At 40.1% G+C, this 18,192-nt stretch overlaps 1 protein-coding gene across 2 annotated transcripts in view; it reads left to right on the top strand.

Moving 5' to 3' along the window:
• The first annotated feature begins 10,555 nt into the window (after positions 1 to 10,555).
• CDC14A (cell division cycle 14A) overlaps positions 10,556 to 18,192 on the top strand; it is a 135,026-nt gene continuing 127,389 nt past the window's right edge. The window contains exons 1-2 of one of the 2 annotated variants that reach the window (XM_019747037.2): positions 10,556 to 11,065; positions 11,863 to 11,953. In XM_019747037.2, coding sequence (XP_019602596.2) covers positions 11,017 to 11,065; positions 11,863 to 11,953 — 140 coding nt within the window. In that variant the 5' untranslated portion in view covers positions 10,556 to 11,016. The remainder of the gene's footprint in view (positions 11,066 to 11,862; positions 11,954 to 18,192) is intronic. The other variant, XM_074318476.1, reaches the window with a different exon arrangement.

Here is an 18,192-nt window from a genome sequence, read left to right on the forward strand (position 1 = left end):
TCTTAGTATGATATGCACCCCCAAAGAGAGGTACAGATAAATTTCTGAGGAAACACAGCGGAAGGAATAAGTCTGACCAAAGTATCATTTGAGCTGGTTGTTTGCTAAGATGATTTTGGCAGGTGGGGATCATGGAAAGAGCATTTTAGACCTTCCCAAAGCTGTGGCATCAGACAGAGCATGGAAGCTCTGAGCCCCTTCCCCATGCTGTGTCTTAATGCATTTCTTCCGTTTGGCTGTTCCTGAGTTGTATCCTTTATGAAAAACAGGTAATAGTGAGTAAAATGTTTTCCTCAGTCCTGTGAGCTAGTCTAGCAAATTATTGGACCTGAGGAGGGGTTTGTGGGAACCATTGATTTATAACTGGTTGGTGAGCAGTGCATGTGGCAACCTGGCATCTGAAATAGAGGCAGTCTTATGGGGCAAACCGTGGAGTCTGTGCTAACTCCAGGTAGATACAGTTAGAACTGAACTGGACTGTAGAATACCTCATTGGTGTCTGTAGAGAAATGGAGAATTGCTTGGTGTGAAAACCCTCCACATATTTCACGTCAGAAAGGTGTGAGTAGAAACAGGTGAGAACTACCAAAACCTAAATTCATTTTAAAAGGCACGTTTCTTGCATTTTGAAAGCATGAGCACGCAACGAGCATTGCTGGACTTGGGATGAGAGTAAAAGTCCGACTTCATGCCACGTATTCCTTCTGTATCTGTGGTTTCTAATTATGTAAAGTCTAGTTAATTTTTCATTAGACAGTAATACTCAGTGCTCTTAAGTGATTTTCCTTTTGGAACACTTTTTGAATTAGTTATTCAACCTAGAATGTAAGAAATAGATTATTTTATGGTTGGAGTAGCTATATTCCTCCTGAGAACCTGTGATTTTTCTTAATGCAGCAAACTCGATAACTTTCAAAAGTAGAAAAAGGATAGTAGATACTTTTCTTTAATGTATCTAAAGACATACTTTTCTTCTCTCTCCTATAGAACTTAAACTTTTTATACTTATACCATTTGGGAGCTGGCCCTTTAAAGTTGTAGAGAATCTGGCACCAGGCATTAAGCCCCAATTCTCTTATCTCCTCTATGTCTCAATGTCTCAGTTTTGGTGTCTTATGGGAAAAGAAAACCTATCTGGAGTTTCTCATTCTCTTTCAAGAGTACCTCTTCCTCTACCCACACCTTAAAATGTTGGTATTCCTCATGGCTAATTATGGTTCTCTTCAACTCTCGCTCCATACGCGCTTCCTTGGAGACAATTTTTATTTGAAAAACATGTATATGATGTTTACTATGTGCTGTACACTGCTTTAAGCACTTTACAAACAAATGGTTTCAGCTTTATGGTGTTAAGAAGTAGGTACTCTTATTTTTTCCCATTTTATGGACTAGGAAACTGAGACACAGAGAGGTTAGTTATTTGCTCAAAGTGGTGAGTGGAGGGGCCAGGACTTGGACTCCGTGAGTCTGTCACCAGAGGCCATGCTCTTTATCACCTCATTATGCTTATCCTGCAGTGTATACTATGCCTATTCTTTGGAGAGTCTCACACTGGTCAGTCAAGCCCAACCACCTCACCTGAGTTTCAGGTCTATATATTCAAGTACTTAATATGTACTGTTTCCATCTCATTGTCCAGCAAATACTTCAAATTCTGATAACACAAACTGAGCTCATTCCCCCTTTCCCCCACCCATGAACATCCTGTAGAAAATAGCATCACTATCCAGCCAGTGAAAGAGTCCCAATTCTAGGAGTTACCCTTGGTTCTCCCTTTCCCTCCTCAACTTCTACATACCTCTGTTTTGCATGTCCTGTTAATTACACTTCCTGAAGATATCTTGAATTTGACCTTCTCTTTATGCCCACTGTCATTTACCCTCATTATTTCTTTCCTGAATTATCGCGTATCAGTTTGTGCATAAACCATGCCCACCATTGGGATTCATATGTGCTTGTGTATATCTAATGAACTAGTGGGGAAGTCTATGGAGGGGGGCATGAGAATTCAGCATAAAGGAAAGAGGAAACAATGGTGAGGTTGACCAAGTAACAAAGCCAGGTTCCAGGTTTTTGAAGGGAAGGGAAGTGCTTGGTAATGTATGGTGTTTCTCACTTGCATCTGGGACTCATTGCGTGTGGTGCAATATGCTATTGCTGACATTTTATACAAAGACATAGAATATTGGAGAATCTGAACCTTCATTCTTGGCTGCATCTTAAAATTTTTTGTACATTAGTTTAATTTTTACTTATTTTTAAAATAACCTTATAAACAACACTAAAGAAAATGTGAAAAAAATATGTCCCATATAACCCACTGTCCTAAATAAACAACTGTTTCCATAGTTTAACCAAGATGAGCTAGTCTTCAAATGAAATGCATGATTTTATGTTTACAGTTATATTTAAAACCATAAGTAAGTTCATAAATGAAATGGGCACGTAGAGCTTTTTTTCAGTGTATTATTTTTGTCAAGTTTTAGAATAGGACCTGAGATAAACTGGGTAATGTACTATGTTTTCTAAAACCAAGGCCGTTGTTCTTTATAAAACCTTTTTATTCATAAAATAATACATAATAGAACAGTATATAATATACGAATCACCTGTAATCTGTCCATATGAATGTTACCATTTCGATGTATTCTCTTTCAGTCATCTTTCTAAATGTTTTTTCATTTTCCTATTTAAAGCATATACACATAATTTTTCTCCCCTTTTTTCTGCCCCCCCCCCCCCACTTCAGTTCAAGGCGGTGTTTCTCAGTCTAGTTGTGTAGGGCGCAGCTCCCTGGTCCATGCTGGTATTATGAGCCTTGTTCTCCCCTTGGCTAAGGCAGTCGGTTGGCCAGCTGTTGGTAGGCCACTCACAACAGCTCTCACCGGCTGCCGGCCGCTCATGATGGCTGCCGGCCGCTCACTCTGGCCACCGGCTGGGCGCTCATGATGGCACACAGCAGCCAGTGGTAGCTCAGGCCAACCTCCCGACTGCTCAGGGCCACCCAGCTCCAGCGAGAACTGTTATTCACAATCTTAGCTGTAGAGGGCGCAGCTCACTGGCCCATGTGGGAATCTAACCTGCGACCTTGGCATTAGGAGCGAAGTGCTCCAACCACCTGAGCCACCCGTCCGCCCCCCTACAGTTTTTAATAATATCTTTTTAAAACCTTAACATAGCACTTGATACAGAGTGTGACAATATAATGGTTAAGGTTATGTGCTTTGGGGGACAGTCATATCTAGATTTCAGTTTCAGATTCATTAACTATTGAGTTTGGGGCACACTTGAACAACTATGAGCCTTATATCACCATCTGAAAATGATTCTGTATGATTAAATATTGTGATTAAATGACAACATATGTGAAAGGCTTGTAATACAGTCTGGAACATAATAGGTGTTCAAAAATAATAACCACTATTACAAATTATCTTCTATGTATATTCATTTACGTGATCTTCCTAATTATTACTTTGACTATTGCAAGATAGTTAATTTATTACATGAACTATAATATTAAACATTAACCTTTTTCTTTTTTCTAATTTATTGTATTAAAAACAGAGACGGTCCACTGTTTAAATTTCTATTTCTTTGATTACTGAGAACTTTTACCACATGGCGTTTGCAAGCTTAATTTCTTCTTTTGTAAATTGTTGTCTGCACCCTTTAGTTTGTTGTGATAGTTGTGATTTCTTTTATATTGGTATACATTTTCTACACAAAACATAACAGCTCATTATTGTCAGATTTCCCAAAAATATGTTCTCTGTTTTGATGCTTACCTTTCATTTTGGTTAAGTTTTTAACGTAGTCGAATCTGTTGATCTTTTCCTTTTCAGTTCCTTTTATTGGGTCTAAGCTTTCCCCTCCTGAACTGATTGGATAAATAATTAATCAATACTTAAATAATTAAATCAACTTTGATTTTTAAATTATTGAAATCTTTCACTCATGTGGAATTCATTCACATGTGGGTGAGATATTTAAATTACTTCTCCCCATATTTCTAATAAATTATCCTGATGTAATTTATTGAACAGTCCTCCAGTTCGAAAATTGTTTTCCATATTTCAAATTTTTTGTATGGTCATTTCAGTACCAATATTGTCGAAAATATTTATCCAAAAATATCCTGTGATCCAATTTCATCACAGAGTTCCGAAATACTACCTTAGCCTCTATTCTGTTAACTCTATCTCATTATATTTCATTCAAAGAAAATATCAGTGCCCCAAAAACTGAAGTATAAACTTTTAATTTGCTTTCTCATCAACTAACTCTTTTATAAATCCATTCATCACTGATAGTTTATTTTTAGTAACAAAAGGTTACTAAAGGTTACTAAGGGCCTCTTCTGAAATTTTTACATGGAGCTTGGTGGGCCTCTTATATCACCCAGAAATACTCACAGAAAAGGCTTCACACTGAACACCAGCTAGTAACTGGAGATTGGGCCTCATATCAGCCCTTAGGCACTAATGTCCATGGCCTTCCCCATTCGTTTCACTGTGACTCCTACAATCATCTATCTTACTTATGGAGCCCGCTTGCTCCAGAAGTAAGATATGTATAATATATTTTAGGATTAGCAGAAACATGTATGTGTGTGTGTGTGTGTGTGTGTGTGTGTGTGTTGTGTTAGATTACTCATATCACTATTTTCCTGCATTATCAAATCCAAATTATACATTAGATATCATCTGAAGAATAACATAGACTCCTTATGCAGGAAGGCTTGATACATGGAAGATACAAAGTGTGTTTTTTCTCATGGGAATCAATACAATTACAGGTGTTAATAACAGCAACAGCAAGAACAACCATCAGGAATCCATTCACTAATTGTGGAGCATTTTGTGGTTGAAAACATGGAAACCAAAGGTCTCCTGTTAGGTTACTGAATATATTACTTTCTCCTGGAATTTCGGCACCAGAAAACCTAGAATTCCAAAGAGGTATCAAGGGTCGCCATGGAAATCACAGGGAACAACAACATTTGTGTACCAGTCTTCTGGAACAGAATGATTAAAAGAACGAGAACCAGAGCAAGGGAATTTAGGAGTCCACTTAGGATGCCTGAATGTGGTCATTGTTCCTATCGCACCCTAGAGACAATACCATGGCCACAGGCAATCAGAAATGGAATACGACATTCCTTTGTACCCTATGGAGTTGTCTTCAGTTGATAAAAAGAGCTTCTCTGTGAGTGTATATTCTGCTTATGTTGTTAAGGAGGAGTAAATTAAGTAACAATACCTAGGTCTAAATAGATATAGTAATTTGAGACTTGAGAAAATCAGATTTTGGAAACAATTTAGTATTTACTATAGGCTTTAATATTAATAATAAATATTTGTGTACAATGAAACACTAGCATGGCACTCTTATTTAATTCAGTTATTATTCCTGTGAGTTAGAAATTATTACAATCCCTATTTAAAGCCAGAGGAAACAGTCTAAGACAATGCATACAGTTGGTGATAGAGTGTTGCTTGAAACCCAGGCTTCTGATTTAAAATCCAGTGTGTTTTCCACAAACTCCAGGCTGCAAAGGAACTGATTTATATATCCAAATGATTCACATAAGTTCATCTCCCAGCATTTTAATTACTCATTTATTTATTCATTTTTCAAACATTTATTGAGTATCTGTTTTGTGGCAGTTTTCTCATCTATAAAGTGGAAATAATAATAATACCTATCTCACAGGTTTTCAATAAAATGTAACCATTAACTGTTATTATTTTCCTGATAGAAATATGCACAGAGTATAGTTGAGACATGTATAAATGTGCATGTGGGAATGAACATGGAAACTTGAGGTTAAAATGTGTAGCTCACTAATGATATTTCTCAGTAGGGTGATGGTAATAGGTGGTGGTAGCTGAGATAGTGGTGATGGGGTGAAAAGTGGTGTAAGGAATATTATTTTATATATTTTTTGAGAAGAAAATGTTCATTTTTTAATTCTCCACAAAGAGTAGGAATGACAAATAAATGTAGATGGATAAATTCTGTAAATTTGAAAACTGTGTTGAATTATTAGCCTATTTGAAAAATGTAGCCAATAAATTGAGCATTATTAAGTATATAGAACTAGCCATGGAACTCTTTTACCACCTAAAACTACATCATTCTTTACTGGCTGCATTGGTCAAGGATGAGATGATCATTGAATTTTTTAAATTTAATGTTCACTAAACCAGTATTTCTTAAGCTGTGTTCTATAGAACTCTGGTATATTATTAATAAGTCACAGGGATGGAAAAATAATTCAAATTTTTACTGATGCCATGACAATAGCAGTGGCAGATAATGTGACATCTTTCATTTTTCATTCTGAGTTCAAATTATTTCAATATTTTCTCTAAAATTTTGAAGAAAATAGTTATTGTACATATATATTATTGCTTGATATTTTATCATCTCAAAAGCTTAAGAACCTATGAGCTAAACAATGTAAGATAAACTAAGTTAGGAGAAAGTTGAGACAAGATTGTTGCTATTAGAGCAAATAATGAATATTGGTCTTATTTCTACCACCAATCAGCTATGTGACTTTGGAAAATCAATTCTCCACTATGGACCTCAGTTTCTTCTTGTTTTCTTTCCTCTATTTTGCCACATAATCTTTTACAAATAAAGTATATTAAATAGGCAAAACCTAGTCTGGTAGGGCCTCTGCTACCTTGGGCTCCATGGAGTCTATTTGAAAACTGGAAATAGCTGTTCTTAGTACTGGGTCTTACTATCTTTGATTCTGGTTTGGAATTCTTAAACAGGCAGTGGTGATTAATGTGATGCAGAATATGGCTGAGTTAGGCCCAGATCTTAGTATTTCTGGGCAGCTATATCACGAGCCACACTGTCCACATAGTTTTTGTATTTTTTTTAACTGTAATAACTTTTTTTGTATATATATTTTACTAAAAGCTGCTTTAACTTATTTTTGGCATCAGATAAGGAATTAATTGTCAAACTATGTAAACAATTCAACTTACTGTGAATTTCAAATTACTCGTAGTGCAGGTTTCTACTGTTCCTTGTTTCCATAGTTAAACTGAAAATTAATTTTTAGAAAGAATACAAAGTACATATTGGATATTTTCTTTTACTTGTTTGGATAACATCATCATGACTGAACAAACAACAAAAAGAGCATGTTTTAATGATACATCCTGAGACATGATAATTTTAAAAGAATAGAATATGTAAGTGAAAGAGCTGTCAGGCCTTTGACTATCCTGAGCAACTTTTTCCTTAACCTCTTCCAATAAGAGAGTATTTATTTTCCTTTTTTTCATGCAGCTAAATGATAAAACTTAGCTTTCTTATGTTTTTTTATTGCTTTTGTTCCCATCTGAGTCTTCCATCAGTGCTTTTTTCATACCAGAACTGGTCACACCAAGGCCACCACCACAGGCTTACGTTCAGTTCTGGGACACACTTTATGACAAAATATAGACAAACTGGAGAAGAGAGTGACTAGATAGCAAGGGGGCTGGAAGTCATGTAATTTTAGAAAACGTTGAAGAAAATGGGGATTTTAATGTGGGGTAGACTTAGGGGTGGAAGTGGTCCAAGGGAGGTGCATTTTTGAAGAGTTGTCATGTGCAAGAGTGACTAAAGGTGTTCAGTACAGGCTCAAGGTGCAGAATTAGAATGAGAGGATGGTGACATATTTCAGAGTGGCCTCTAGTAATGAATTTTCTAGCTCTAGTGGTACACAAGCACAGGCAGCGTACTGCCTCTCAGGGCGTCAGGGGTAGGATTCAAGTAACGTTTGCTGAGTTGGATCAAATGTTGTCATTTTCAAACTTGAGACACTTCTACACTTAACTTAAATTTCTATGTATAACATTACCTCTCTTTTCTGCAGTTGAGTACATCTTAATTCTCTTACTATTTCCTTTGTGTGTGAAACTCCTTTCTTTATTGTTGTTTAAAGTAAAAGTCAATTCCTAACGTTTATATTAACTCGGGTGATTGGGAAGAAATTTCTTCCATTATCTTCCTCCATAGACTGTGAAATCACGACTTTATTATGAAACTACAACCAGTAGGAATTCTGACCATGATAATTGACAGAATAAAGTGCTTTATGATCTCATTAGAACCTTGACATGTATATTTGCTATGTGTGCCCTATCTTGTTCACAATTTTTCTTGTAGAATTTTCTATACCATTTAGATTGTGCAGGTTTTGATTTAGAGAGCTTTGATTATGCTAACAATCACTTATTTTCCTTTCATGCAACATTAAATAAACATTACTTCTAGAGTCTTCAAAATGAATATTATAATTTCAAAAATTTTATTATAATATTCATATTATAAATATGCTAAGGAAAAATAAGCTTCCATTTTGAGTTCTTAATTTTAAGGACTTTTGTTTATTTAGGTCATAATTCACTCCTCATGACCAAATGTTTAAGCAGGAGAATTATATGACATAAAATGTTTTCATAAATTCATTTTAGAAAATAACAAGAGGTTGTTCAATTAAATCGGCCTTCTCTGAAAGTATAGATTTAGAGTTCTTTTCATTAGACTATTTATTTTGAGAAAAATTTATTTGTTGAATGAGAACTTGAATTTCTTTTTCTAATGTAGTTTTTCTAATGCAACACTGATATGAAAAAATTTTAGGAAATTTGTTAAACGGATTTAGATTCTATACGAATTTTAAATCAGCAAATTTAGAAAAAGATAGCTATCATTGAATTAATTTAGCTTTTTAAACAAAGTGGGTAAGTTTTTTGAGGCATTCATACACTTTGCTTTTCTGTATCTTTTACATATAAAATCTCAATTAGAATTTTTCAGTAAAATAAATTGAATTGGCTAATTTGATTGTTGACATCAAGATTTGGGGGAATAAATAAATTCACCTAATTGTATGAGTGTGGACAATGTGTTTTGAGAGATGCTTCTTTTAGAACTTTATAACCAAGGCCAGTGACCTGTAAAACATGGACTGCATCTCAACAGAGTGGGAACCCTCATTACAACTCATCCTTTTAGGACTTTTACAGTTTTAAAAACTCTTTTGAGATAATTTTTCCTAATGTGAAGATGACGGGATTGTAGGAGGTGATCTTTAGTGATTCTTCCAGCTCTAAATTCGTATAGTTCTGGCCTTAGAGTTTAAAGATCAGGATAAGTTTTTCTTTTTACTATCCTACAAGGGCATGTTCGATTGGAATTACTGAGATATTCCGAATATTTTTCTTAATGTCGAAGAAATATTCGTCTATTATTTTCTGTGTCGGTTTAGCTTTTTGGATAGCCAGCAAAGCTGCCTAAGGGGCAAAGACCAACGATGTGAGCTTGACTCGCCGACCTCCGAGCGCTCCTCCCAAATCAGGGAATCGATTCTTGACTCGTGCGCCCCCTTTCTTCCCAACGGGTAAACTGGCCACCGCGAATCCCCTAGCGGGGGCCAGTCCCTGTTTCTGGAGGAACCACTCAGAGCGCATGCTCTTCTGATGATAGGTCTGGAGCGCCATTTTCATATCGAAGAGTCGGCCCTCTAATTAGGCACGTCCTTTGGACACCCAACATTAAAGTTGTTCAGACAGTACAAGATGCTTCACAGAAACAAACCTCTTTGAGAGGATTCACTCCCTGCAGCGCTTCAACCGGGACGACGTAAAGAAATTGTTTTGTGTTAATTTGCCCCGTGGACAAGGGGCTCTCTCCTCTGCCCCTCTTCTTGCCCCTTCTCTCCCCTTCCCTCCCCCGGGGTGGCCTCGTCTTCCCTCCCAACCCCCCCAACCCCATTTCCCCACCCCCCGCTGGACCAGAGCAATATGAAGGTTAGGCGTTTGTGATGATTTTTACGCCCAGTGGCGGCGGATCGTACGTGGGAAACCGGATGGGAACGTTTTCCCCCCTGAGAACAAAGCACAAGTTATATCAGAGTCCAGTATGTATAGAGGGAACCAGTACGAGTTCTTTTGAGCTAGGAGGTAGCGCTTTGTTTTTCATTTTATTTTTTATAAAAAGGGATGCATCAGAGGTGGGGATGGGGATTGCTTGAAAGCTTAGCTAGAGGTAAGGCAGGGCACCGAGAGCTGAGGTCCTTAAGAGTGTGTGTGTGTGCGTGTATGCAAGAGGTTAGAAGAACGTGGGTGAGTGGGGCGCGAGCGAGAGAATGGGAGGCAGAGATGAAAAATCTGGAGTGGGTGCAGAAAAGGAAGGGACGCCGGCACATCCTTGATAGTGGCCGCAGCGCCCTGCAGGCGATCCATTCCCCACTCCACCGTTTCATTCATAAGTTTGTCTGGAGGCCCCGCCCGGCTTTTGCGACCCGAGGGCCCCGCTTCCTGTACCGCAATTGGTGGACCGCAACAAAGCCTTAGCAACCGGCTCTTGGCGACCCGCGCGGCGCCTGGTAACGGGTGCGGGCCGCACTGAGAAAGGAGAGGGGCTGTCCCTTTAAGGGATGGCCGCGGAGCCGTGAAAGTGGAGGGGGCTGAGGGAGGGCGGGGAGAAAGGTCTGGGGGCGGACCCAAGGGGAGGAGGAGGAGGAAGAGTTGCTGCTGAAAGGAGGTGGCGAAGGAGGAGCCCGAGCAGCTGCTGCCAGCCGGCGGGCACCAGAGTCCTGCCTGCTGCCGCACGAGTAGCCACGGGCGCGATTGGGGCCAGACGTCTGCTCCTCCATGATCACTTTGGGAGCCGGGAGAAGACTGTGCCCGGCCGTGAGAGCTGGTCTGCGTTTCCCAGGCGGCGGAGCACCAGCAACAGCCGGGTCGGAATCCGAGCGGCCACAGCCCGGGGCGTGTGCGCCCCGCGCGGAGCGGGCTCGAGTTCCCCACGGAATGTCCCCGGGGCGCCCGGCGCTCTGACCCCCCAGCCGCCTCCGCCGTCGGCGCCTGCTGCCTCTCGCTGTCCAGCTCGGTGTTCTGGACTGCAAGCTCCCCAGCTCCTGGGCAGTGGGGAAGTCCCCGGGGGCGGGTGACCTCAGCTGGCCACGACCCACCCTCCCCCGTGCGTATCTCGCTTAAGATGGCAGCGGAGTCAGGGGAACTAATCGGGGCTTGCGAGTTCATGAAAGGTGAGGAGCAGCTGCCCCGCCTCCTCCAACCCTCCTTCGCCCCCAACACTTCACTTCTCGCCCCTACGTCCCAGCCACTGCCCCTGGTTTCTCCCGGGAACCCTAGTGTCCTGCAGCCGCTGCGCGCGCTCTCAGCCCCTCTTACTACTATCCTGTCCCCGAGGACCCCCTGCTTCCGGCTTCTCTTGTCTTTCTTGCGTCCCTCCTTCCCTCTGCAGCTCCCTTGGATGGCCTCCCCACCGGTTCTTGGGACACCACCAGCTTCTGCCGCGCTTCTGCACGCAGAAGCTCGTGGGGACTCTGCTCGGGGTGATCTTTTAGGTCCCCTTTATCTTATAGTCACTTGCTGGCCTCGGTATTCAGGACATCCCCCAATCACACCCCGCTGTCTCTCCTCCCTGCCTTTTCTTGAGGTCTCTGGAGCTGCAGGGGAAGGCTCGCCTCTCTATTTCTCTTCCGCAACGGCTGAGGGCTGGAGATTTCTGAACCAAACTTGCATCTCCAGTTCTACCGCTACCCCCAGCTTCTGTCAGCTCCGACTGGTTAGAAACAAGGGAGATGTGGGAGCTATGCCCCCCACCGAGTCCCTCAGTCAGGTCCTATTCTTGCCTCTCTAACTGTTGTGCGCTGGGGTCTCTTTCTGAAAGAGATCAGGTTTCTGCGAGAATTCGTGTTAATGGCTCTTTATATAATGGGTAGCAGTTGTTATTTTGATCTTTTAAGTATTATCACCACCCTTACCCCCAGCTTCCCTACTTCTCATATGTTTTTTCCCATCTTTTAAACTTGTCTTTCAGATCGGTTATATTTTGCTACTTTAAGGAATAGACCAAAAAGCACAGTAAATACCCACTATTTCTCCATCGATGAGGAGCTGGTCTATGAAAAGTAAGTTTCTATTTTGTTTTTTTTCTCAACCATTTAGCTTGTTCGCTCTTTGGTGAGGAAACGCTATGCACCTTTAAGGCAGTTTTATTCACTTTCCCCCAATGGTGCAAGTTAACTACCAGTTTTTTAAGGCTCAGGTGCTTGGGGAAAGGATACAGGGAAAGTTAACATAATATGAACCTGTCAACACCTCAGTCCTTTTAGACCTCTATCTATATTAGTTCTTACCACCACAACAGACTGAAACTGGATTCCTAACACTCCCAGAGCAGGACCCTGGAGACACACAACGCCCTTGCCAGACTCTTAATGGCCTATGAATCAGTCACTGAGTGTTTATGGAGCACCCACAGAGTCCAGGACAGTGTGTGTATTACAGATGCTTCAGCTTTACAGTTCGCAAGTCTTTTGTTGTCTCTCAGGATGTTTTTTGTTTGTGTAGCTCTTGTTTTGGAAAGTGGGACACATTTATCTGGAGATAGCTGTATTTAAATCCTATCTATGAGTAAGATTTTACCTGTATGAAAAAATCCTAAGTTATTTTTTTTTTGGTGCTCCAAACTTCACAGTGTTATTTCCTTTGCCTTTGAGGAATGGTATAGGCGTGCTGATTTACTCTCTTTGGTTACTTTGCTTCTGTGGGATTAGGATTTGAGAGGGTAAGATAAGAGTGTGGAACTCTTTTCTGTGAAGGATCATTAGTCTACAGGAAAAAGATATCTTAATAAGTTAAGAATAGTAAAAGTTTAATTAGAGATAAATCTCTGTTTAATAAAAGCAACAAATAAGGAATCAGAAGTCTGATTATGTCCTTTTATTAAAAGAGCTAGTGTTACAGAGTTTAATATACTCTAACTTTGACATTTAATTTTACTTTCTTGTAGTCTTACCTAATCTGCAATTAAATGAACATAATTACATGAGCCATAGTCACTCTAGTAAATTTCTTAGCACTTGACCTGTTAAATGAGATTTGGGCAGTTCTGCCTAAGGATTTGTAGGTACCACCAGGCATTCATGCAAAGAGTGAGAGAATTCTCGACCTTCAAGACCACATGTTTCATTTGAGGGAAAACAATCTTTAGTTGTCACTTCATCATAGGGATTCTTGAATCTGATGTCTTCAGGACATTTCTTAGTGGAGCTGGGAGTAGGGTGCTTCTTGAATGGCTGAAATGAAAGTGGGAATGAAAGAGCCCTTTGCTGCCGCTCATGAATGCCCAGAGTTCCTGTAGCAAAGAGGTCTCTACCCCGGTGTCAGGTTACAGCTCTCCTAGACTGAATGGAGTAAAGTGTGGCCAGTTCCCTGACCCCATGTACCTGGATGATGTCACTGCCTGCGGTATTTATTGAGTGTTCACTCTATTGTTGGGGATGTGCATTGTTGTGGCTTTCTTTTGGTGAGTTTAGGGTTTGGGGACCTCTCGTGAGTCTGAGGGTAGGGGCTGTATGTGCCATTATGTTTAATTCTGCAGTGACTGATGTGCCAGAGGTTGTTCGTGTGTTTCTGAACAAGCTCCAGTCACCAAGGTCTGAATTGCTTTTCTTGGGATTGCACGATGGTAGATCTAGCAGGAAATTACATTTAGCCAATTAAACACAGTGCTCAATGGTTTTTGGATTCTAGTATTGATAGATAAGGAACATTTTTGGTGTGACTTTGATGTTGGCATTTTAGGATGGGGCTACAAATCACTTTCCTCTTAGATTTATTCTACTGTGTTTCTGGTGTCTTGTGAAGAAAGACTTGCCAGAGAGACCATCCAACCTATATTGTGAGTTTTGATATCACTTGGAACTATGATGAGGGCTCCAGTATGGGCAGAGCATTTCGTTTGGACTTGCCCAGCTACCATACCACAGAGGTGGCTATGGTTCTGATCACCCACAAATCCATCTTTCTTGTTACCCCAAAATATTACAGGGGGCTAGATGATACAGAGAATACAATGATGATGGATACACATACTACCTTCAAGGAGCTCTAAGGCTCGAGGGAGAATGACATGACCGGAATTAGAGGCATAGAAAAGATAACTGCTGTAAGAGAAACATGACCCCTGTGCTAGGAGGAATTCATAGGCAGGTGGGAACACATCTAAGTGAGGGTTCAGAAAAAGCTTCATGGACGAGTTCAAGTTGGCTTGAAGGTGAGCCAGAGTCTTATCAGGCAGAGATGTGAAAGGAAAGGTCCCAGAAATGAGAAGAGCAAGGATAAGGAGGGGGGCTCTGTCCCCCAGGTAGCCTGCAGACCATAGGAGGATGGCAGTCTGAAGCTGAAAGGTCAGTTGAGGACAGATTGAATGCCAGGGCAAGGGACCACGGTGTCCTTAGAATGCCATGGGACTTTCTTGAAAGCTTTGGGGCAGGCCATGGAATGACTAGTCTGTGCCAACTGCAAGTAATGGCAAACATTTAAATGCATGCCAGATGCTGTTCCAGGAGCTCCACAACTATTAATTCATTTTATTTTCACAACAGTCCTATGAAGCAGGTACTCGGATCATCCTTAGTGTGCAAATGATGAGAGCAAGGCACAGAGAGGTTAGGTAACTTGCCCAAACTCACAGAAGTAAGAAGTAACCAAGCTGGAATATGAAACCAAGCCCTCTGGTTTTGGAGTACATATATCCTTTCTCAAAAATTAGTATGATAGCATCATGTAAGATGATTAGACAGGAGGTAGAAGCCGACTTAGAAAAATTCTAGAATGTTTAGGGGCAAGAAATAAGTGCCTAGATTAGGATTGGCAGTAATGGTAGTGGAAAGAAGAGAGCTGAATCCATGTGACGTGGTAACAGATCGGGTGGGTGGGTTGGTGGGGTGCTGAGGGAAAAGAGGAGTCAAAGAACTCCTTAAGACAGCGTGGGTCATGGTGAGCCTACTGGAGCCATTAAGTGAAACAGGCAGTAGGGCAGAAAGATTGGCTTTAGTGGGGAGATGAGACATTCCATTTGGGTTAGGTTGAACTTAAGGAATTTAAGGGATATCACATACATTTGAAGTTCTTGAGTTTGCAAGTTTTCCCCAAAGAGATGATAATGCTGTGAGAATGATGGGATGTCTGGGGAGAAAGTGAAGACATCAAGGTGTTTTTCATAGGCGGGGCCAAGGTGAAAGGAGAAAGGGAGCGAGGTGCGAATAAGCCGCCAAAGACGTGGACAAACACTGGAGGAGAGAGAGGACAGTGGAGAGGGACAGAAGCAGTGGAATCCATCTCATCAGCTCCACTTTTGAGAAGTTTATGAGAGACTGCAAAGCCCTTAGAAAGACATGTTAGTAACGTGGCTTCTATCTGTGGAGGATGGCTTGTGGCAAGAACAGTCTTGACTGTCATAATGTACAAGTCTAGGGAAAGGAATATATTAATGTACATGGTCACACAGGGCCTTGTTCAGCCCTGTTCCTGTATACTTATTTGCAAAATGTATAAATGAATGAATGCTGCTTTTCTGGCTAAATTATTACCTTGGAAATGCAACTATTATTTTTGAATCAAGAAGTAGGCTCTAAATATTAGGCTGTGGGTATTCTGGATACAGCTATACTTTGTGCAGATTTTTATTTAGTTATAAAAGGGCGATAGCGCTCCATGAATGAAGAGGCAACCTACTGAGAAGCCGGTGGAGAAAATTTAATGAAGTGGCCTCATGAGGTAATGCTGTTTATTAGCAATGAAAGTCTGAATTTTCTGCTTGATTTACAAATAGAACTTAATGTTAGCAGAAAGGTCTGAGCAGTCTTAGTAAAATGTGGTTGATAAGAAAGCATACGTTTGTCTTTGGGTTATGATTTCATAGATCAGAATTAAAATCCGAGTATAGGCTAACACACTTGTGGGACAAAAATAGCCCATAAAAAGGGAGCCTTTCACAGATTTATCTGTCTTTGATTAAGCTACAAATAATGCACAACTTGGTTTTGGAATTGGGCCCCGTAATCCAAATACAGGCTTACTTTTAGAAACTTGGCTCAAATTTTTTTGGCTCAAAAGTTAGCAAAATGAAATATGACAGTTGTTATAACCTTTGTATGCCCCTCCTAATGGTGACGATGGTGTAGGGTTATTAATGCCCAGTTTGCTGTAGAGGGTCTTCATTTTCAGTCTTGTTCATTTTCATTTCTTGTGTTTGCAAAGGAAGGGTACTGAAAATGCAGGAGAGAAGGCTTCATGGGCATACTCTACAGACTGAATATTGAGCAGTTTCTGTAGTGATTTGAAGAATTTTACCAACTGTTTTAACATGGAAGAATGAGCAGCCTCTAATGAGGACTAATTAGCTAACTTGAAGATTTAAATAATTTACAACATTCAACTTTCATTTAAACTGTATTGAAGCAGCCTGATATGAATGACACTGGGAACTTTTGGATAATTTATAGAGGAATGATTTCTTTTATGTAGTCTGTAGCATAAGTTTGAGTCAAAATGTGAACGTAGGGCATCGTTGAAACACAGAAAAACTTCTCTTGCCTGGAAATATTATATTTGTGGGAATGGAGTATTTAGGTTAGATGAAAGTGAGAAGAAATCTTTTCATTTTTTATTTCAAATTTAATATGTAGCAAGTAGGTTAATTTAATGGAAAGGTGAATGCCACTTAAGCGCATGTACACATATATATGATCTTATAGAGCCGTAGGGTCATCATTTATTACCTCAGCTCTCATTATAAATTGTTATGGTATAGACAGAAGAGATCTGGTTGAATTCAGAGACAAATTTCATTATGGGAATATAAATAACAACTAACATTTATAATCCTGTGCCAGGCAGCGTTCTATGTGCTTTACACACATTAACTCAGTTAATCTTCAGAACAACTCTAAGAGTTAGGTGCTATTATTATCACCACTTCACAGTTGAGGAAACTGAGGTCTTGAGAGGGTAAATAGTGCCTAAAGTCATTGAGCCTAGTAAGTTGCTGAACCTGGATTCAAGCCACAGGCAGTGGGCCCTGGAGTTCATGCTCTTATGCTTCTAGCAAGTTCCCAGTTGTCCTGAGCCTGCTGGGGGTGGGGTGAAGAGGGGTGGGGAGGTGCACAACCATCCTTGCCTCTCCCTGATGCTCTTGGTCCCTCTACCTTGGGTAGTGATGGCTATGATAAGAAATGTACCACTGACAGTGTGTGCACAGACTTTATGTCTAGGTGGTAATTAAAATGTTTTGTTTTGAATGTGTGGTGGTAATTAAAATGTTTTTCTTCCCCACAATTCCACTTTTGTGGGTGTAATTTTACTCTTTCTCCTTTCAGTGGACTGCCAAAAAAAAAAAAAAAAAAAAAAAGAGAGCGAGAGGAAATTAATTGAGTTAATTATCATTATATATTAACAGGAGATAGATGAATTAACAGGAGATAAATGAAAACAAAAGCCCAGTTTTATAAGCCTATGAAAACTGCTTTTGCAGGTTGTCTGGTGAAATGTTCTTGCTACTTAACTGGTGTAACTTAACATTTAATGGTTTTTCTATAGAATTCACCTAAAAACTCAGAAAATTCTTTAGATTTTAAAAGATGATAGGTTTATACTTTCTTACCCCTTCTTCCATTCTAACCTTGCAAAAATAACCCAGTATTTTTCCCGACCACTTTTTTTCATGCTCTGTTTTGAACACCTGAGTTTTAGGTGTGTGCTTGTGTTAAGTGTATACTTGTGCATATAACCAACAGTACTACATAATATACATGATGAGGAAATGGACATAACTGTATACATTCACCAGTCAGTTCTCAAATGTGTGACCCACTAGAGTCAAATTTTACTTTCTAGATCTTGATTTATTTAAATACTTGCTGTTTTGACCTCCTAGGCATTCACTGTGGGTAGTGGGTCACTCATCTTCATAAGGACAAATTGTTATTCAGTTCTTTCAGTGTGCTTGAGATAAGCCTGGTGAATAGTGCAAAATTTAACCGAGGTGCTAGGGACTCAGTTAAAAGAGGGCGAGTCTTAATCAGGCAGCCTGAGAGAGAGACCAATGGGCTGAGGGGAGTCCAGCAGGGGAGCTGTCCACAGGCCAAGCTCTGCGCCAAGTCACCACAGGGCGGCTTATTTTGTTTGAAGTAAGTTCCTAAGACATCAGATGTTCTCATTTGTAAGTTCATAAACACATTCCAAAGCCAAAAGTAAATGACGTACTTAGCCACAGCTTAGTATACCTTGGTGATTAAGGAAAGAAAGAAAAAGACAATACATTTTTATGGGAAATGAAAAAAGCATAACTTAAAACTTACAA

The sequence above is a fragment of the Rhinolophus sinicus genome, linkage group LG14, assembly GCF_036562045.2.
Source record: "Rhinolophus sinicus isolate RSC01 linkage group LG14, ASM3656204v1, whole genome shotgun sequence".
NCBI lineage: Eukaryota > Metazoa > Chordata > Mammalia > Chiroptera > Rhinolophidae > Rhinolophus > Rhinolophus sinicus.